Source organism: Helobdella robusta (genome assembly GCF_000326865.2).
Source record: "Helobdella robusta unplaced genomic scaffold HELROscaffold_16, whole genome shotgun sequence".
NCBI lineage: Eukaryota > Metazoa > Annelida > Clitellata > Rhynchobdellida > Glossiphoniidae > Helobdella > Helobdella robusta.
In genome coordinates, this window is record NW_008703893.1 from 1,122,834 (window position 1) to 1,129,180 (window position 6,347).

At 35.4% G+C, this 6,347-nt stretch overlaps 1 protein-coding gene across 1 annotated transcript; it reads left to right on the top strand.

The window, feature by feature from the left end:
- Nucleotides 1–811: 811 nt before the first annotated feature.
- On the top strand, nt 812–1,663 carry HELRODRAFT_75694 (hypothetical protein; the record flags this gene model as incomplete). The annotated part of the gene is made up of 3 exons (XM_009015487.1): nt 812–936; nt 1,306–1,418; nt 1,575–1,663. Coding segments are annotated over 3 exons (327 nt in total), but the record flags the coding sequence as incomplete, so codon positions are not given.
- Nucleotides 1,664–6,347: the final 4,684 nt, after the last annotated feature.

The following is a 6,347-nucleotide window of genomic DNA, read 5'->3' on the forward strand; positions in this document are numbered from 1 at the left end:
AACGTCGATGGCAATAACTACAATAACGACAATAACATTAATGCTGAAATATTCGAAGTACTAATGTTACCATAAAACTGACATCATCAAAACAAATATAACATATTACAATAACAGTATTTAATGGTCTTGTTGCTTTACTTCAAAATTTACTTGTTGCTGTTTTGTTAGTAGGAAAATTATTTTGATATATGATAAATAAGAGAAGTACGCTGTTAGAATCATAAATGTCTTTTCGTAAAAAGTAGAAAAATGGTATTTACGATGATGAATTATAGTTAACAAAGTGGAAACGATTTCTAAACCAAGAACATCATTGACACCTCCGACAGTCACAACATCAACTAACAACAAAAAAATGCAATACGCTGGCGCTTCACATCACAACAACAACAACAACAACAACAACAACCTACAATTACAAAACGACAACATTTCTAGCAACAACGACAACGACAACAGCATCATTCAGCAGCAGCAGCAACAACAACAAATGTTATCTCAACAACAGCCCCTTGTAACACCCTACCTCACGAACCACCAGCTAACTCCCTCGGCGGCAGCAGTCATTGCAGCTACCAGCTACTACGACGACTCCTACAGCTGCTACAGAAACAACAGCAACACCCTTTTGCATCAGCAACAGCAGCAACCAGCTAGCTACTTCAGCCTAGCCTGCATGGGCTACAGCTACGACGCAACAGCTGCTTACAACCAATACGCAGCTCGTATGAACCCTTACTCTTCTGTAAGCTACTGCGTTGGAAGCAACGTGGCTGGCTACCACGGCAGCGCAAGCAGCAGCGGCGTTATGGGGCATAACTCTGAAATGGTCAAGCCCCCATACAGCTACATTGCTCTGATTGCCATGGCGATCATGAACCAACCTAATAGGAGAATCACGTTGAACGGAATCTACCAATACATCATGGATAAGTTAGTAGAACGTTCGATGTTGATGTTGTTGCTGTTAAGTTTTGTTGCTGTAGTTGTTGTAGTTGAGGATGTGGTTTTTTGTTGTAGTTGTTGTTGTAGTTGTTGTTGCTGTTGTTGTTGCTGTTGTTGTTGCCACTAACACGCAAACTGACACAAATCACTAAAAATGAAAAACAATTTATTAATAATAATATATAATTATTAATAATTATATATATACATATATGTGTATATATATATATATATATATATATATATATATCAGTACATTGTAAAAATACATACTTCATGCGTGTAGTGCATACTTAATACGTATAATACTTAATGCGTTGCAATAACATGCCTATACAAATCATCATCTCGAAACAGATATCCATACTACAGGGAGAACAAACAAGGTTGGCAAAACTCCATAAGACATAATCTGTCGTTGAATGAGTGCTTCGTTAAAGTTCCGCGAGATGATAAAAGGCCTGGGAAAGGTTTCGCCAAATTTATTTAGTTCTATTTTGATATCACAAAACAAATTTAATTTTTTTATAAATTAAACCGCTTAAAAACTAATTAAGCGATCGACCGATTGATTGCTTGATTGATTGATTGCTTGATTGATTGATTGATTCCATCGCGCACTGCAGGTAGCTACTGGACTTTAGACCCGGACAGCTACAACATGTTTGATAACGGAAGTTACCTGAGAAGGAGGAGGCGTTTCAAGAAAAAAGATCATAAAGATAAAGACGATAACAAAATGTCAACGATGTCAAAAAACGGATCGAGTGGCAACAACAACAACAACAATAGTAACAGCAACGACAACAACAACAGCAGCAGTAGCGTTAGCGGCAGTGACGATCGAAACAGCTGCACGCAGCAGCAACAACACCATTCGGAAGATGAAGAAGACAACGACGACGATGAAGCAAGTGTTGACGAAGACGAAGATAACACTGGAATCTCTGGAAACTTGTTTATCAGTCAAAATGACCATCAACACAACCAACATTACTCTACAGATATGCTCTCTGCGAATAATTTATTCAACAGTACTATTAACAACGACAATGGTAACATCACCAATGGTGACAATGACTCCAACAACAATTTATTCAGCAACAATTCACTCACGTACAACAACGACATTTACGCTCATCCAAATTTCAAACCAAACTCTTCCACCCTACCAGTAACGACATCATCGTCGTCACCAACATCATCTCTTTATGCTTATTACTATCATCAACAACAGCAGCAGCAGCAGCAGCTTCAACAACTTCAGCAACTCTACAAACATGAGCTATCTCCTGACAGCGTTAAACCTACCAAAAAAGTGAAATCAGAAACGACCTCATCAACAACATCGTACAGCAACAGTAGCAGCTCATTTACAAGATCTTCTTGCTACTACGACAACAAACAAAACAACAGCTCCAGCGACAAACGTACCACCACATCCACAAAAACGCCCACGAAGCAAACTAAAAACCTCCCGATAAAATCAGAACCCAGTGAATCAACCATATCGTCATCTTCCTCTTCCTCTCAACACCATAAACATCAACAACACCTATCTCTCTATTCTAAACTTTACTCATCTGATTACTCCAAACAAGAATATTCGCAACAGCAACAACAGCATCAACAGTCTACCGACAACATTAGCAACAACAGCAACAATTCATATTTCTACTCACAACCGATCGCAGACGGCGACGGCGACAACTGCTGCGCAACGAGACTCTCAACAAATTCTTTCACTTTCAACAGCGACTCATCCACCCATCACCCCTATTATCTACCCTATCAAAACCACCCATACTTCACCTTCACACCAACCTCAACTTCGTTTCAATACCCCACTTCCTCCTTCTTCCTACATCCATATTTCTTGCAGCAGCAGCAGCACACAGCAGCAGCAACGACAGCAGCAACAGATCTTTACAACAACAACAGCACCAGCAACAACATAGACAACAACATCATAAATCACAACAACAACAACAGCAGCAGCAGCGTCGGTGCTAATAATGATGTCGTCAACAAATATCTTCAACAAAACGGTTTAAACAGCAACGTCGGTGAAAGTCCATTCAGTGATAACGTTGATGTCGTTCAACAAAACTGTGACGACAGAGCAAACTGTAGCTTCCAGCAGCAACAACAACAACAACCTCTGCTACCTTCCTGTCAACTGCAACAACAATCATGGCTACAACAAAAAGTTCACTATTTACAACAACAACGACAACAACAACAGCATAATAATGTTGACTTTGAACAACTTGACAGTCATTCTCTAATTTCAACGGCAAAGCCATCGACGTCATCCTCATCACAGATGACATCATCACCGTCATCCTCACTCACATCGTCGTCATCATTATTTCCACCATCAACATCATCTTACACAAGTCAGTTTTACAAAAAATCTTTGCTCGAAAACATCACACCGGCTTATCCACATCCTCCTCTTCAGCAGCAGCAGCAGCAACTCACCAACCAATCAACAGCGCACAGTCTATACACTCTCCATACATCATTATCTCCATCATCTACGCCAACTTCATCGGCTTCATCATCTTCACCACGTCTGATGACGTCAAAGATGGAAACATCGGATGTTATGAATGCTTTTGGGTTAAATAGTTCCAATATTCCTTCGTTCAAAAGCTTTTCAAGCAGTCAATTTGACAATGCCTCCACCGCCAACAATAACCTCATCAACAGCAACAACATCAACAATAATGACGTCATCGTCAACAAAAACGTCAACAACAACAACAACATTGTCAACAACAACAGCAACAACTACAATAACAACAACTCTACTAGCAACAATGTTAACCTCGATCGAAAGCTAATTTTGCATACAAAAACCAACAACAACATCATATAACAATAACATTAATTTTTATTAATAATAATAATTGAATTAATTATTAAAAGATAATTATTTCACTACTAATACTATTTTATTATTATTATTATTAAATTATTTATGTTTATTTAATGAGAAATATTTCTGTTCGCTGAAGAAAGCTTTACATTTTTACATTCAATATTTCTTGTTAGTGTTGTTTCTCCGTTTGTCATTTTCTTATTGTTGTTTTTTTTCATATAATACGAATTCCTCTCCTCTTATAAACTAAATTAATTTGTTGATTAATGAATAAAATTGTTGTAAATTAAATTTTAATTAGTGTTTTCACCAGACTCATTTATTTAATTAGGATTAATTAAATTAATAAGTTAATTAAAAGCGAATAGGTGATAGGACTTGTATGAAATTTGCTTTAGTATATATATATTATTATATTATTTTATTGTTCATCCAATAATAAATAACCTATCAAATGATAATAATAAAAATAAAAGCCGTGATTATTATTATTATTATCATCATCATCATTTTATTATCTATATTTTCATTCTAGAAATTCTGTTATGGGCTTAGGATAAAGATGATAGGTTATAGTAATGATAATGGTGATAAAATTGAGGATTATAATCATGATGATCATGACAATAATATAATAATAATAACGATGATGATGAAGATGATGATGGGAGAAAACTTTGATTGGTCAGATTGGTCACTTTTGTGATGATGGGGATGATGATGGCGATGATGATAATGGTGATGGTGGTGATGATGATGGTGGTGGTGATGATGATGATGATGACGTTGGGGAAACACTTTGATTGGTCGATCCGTGTTTGCAAATAAAAAAGTAACAATCATAGAATTTTAAATATAGCTAGATATAAGAATGATTGTATGAATGAATTGTATGAATGAATGAATGAACGAACGAATGAATGGATGATTTATGAATGAATGGATGAATGAATGAATGAATGAATGAATGAATGAATGAATGAATGAATGAAAGTAATTTATGAATCAATTATAAACTTTAATGCTTAAAAACCTTGCGCACGTGATCTCGTTAATTATATACAATGTATATATATATATATATATATATATATATATATATATATATATGAATATATTTACATACATATATATATATATATATAACACATATATGTATATTAAAAGTAGTTTGTGTTTTTAAGTATGTTTTTTCATTTTTATTTACTAGTATTGTATTGTATCTTTCCAAATTGAGAGAAAGATAAAATGTAAATTAATATTAATGTATAAATATTCGTGTGTGTAAACACCTACACACACACAGACACAAACACACACACAGACACAGACAAGCAAACACACGCACACGCATATATATATATATAAATTTTTGTTATAATGCTTTTTTTTATTGGTAATTGATTAACATTGAAATAAAAGTACCTCGATCCAGTCTAAGTGCTTCTAATATTTGACCACAAACATCTTTAAAAATGAAAAAATTATGGTTTCGTATTTTCTGCCAGAAAAGTTTGTATGTTTGTGTGTGTATATATGTATATTATATACAAACCAGTATATACAAACTAATATTAATTTCATCCAGTTTAAAACATGCGGGCCCTCCAATGTGTTCTAAATTTGCCCTCGTATATAAATCAAATTTGAATAAGTTGTGTTTATTTAAGAAAAAATTCGCAAATATGCGTTTTATTTTAGATACTGACACCACATTATAAGCCTGATGTTCAAACTTGTCTTTATTTCCTGGTTTTGTTTAAATTTTTTTTACTTACTTCATATCGTAGTCCACAAGTTAGTTACATTGCTAGCTTATTTTGGCCCTCCTTTAAATAAAAGTAATGAAATAAAAAATCAAATCCACTCATACAAATGCAAACAGACGCATACACACAAACAAACAAGCACATGTGCAGACAACACAAAAGCTCACACAATCAAACAAACAAACGCATACATACACACGCACACGTACTCACATCCATCTGGAGAGAGGCACATTCAGACTGACAGACCCATCATTAACGTTATTGGTCAGCGTTATAGTCATCATTAATTTCCCATCGCTCCCCTATAAAAACAAAACAATCGTTAGTCTTGGCGTTATTTAGTATCTTTTGAGCGCGTTTCAGCTGGTGTATGCTCTCTACATGCGTGTGTTTGTGCATGTTTATGTGTTTGTTTGAATGCAGTTGTACGCATGTTTGTATACAAAGTAGGATAACGTACCAGGCAATAAGTGTATATGATATGTGATGTCTATGTTTAAATGCGCGTAAGTGTGGATATTGCGGTGTGGTGTGGCGTATGTGTGGATATTACGGTGTGGTGTGGCGTATGTGTGGATATTGCGGTGTGGTGTGGCGTATGTGTGGATATTGCGGTGTTGTGCACACGCATACAACAGCACACGCCATCTTTTTAATTGTTCACATTAGACTGGTTAATCGCTCCCATATACTTTGCAACTGCAATTACATTGTAATATCGAGTTTTCAATTAAATCTCT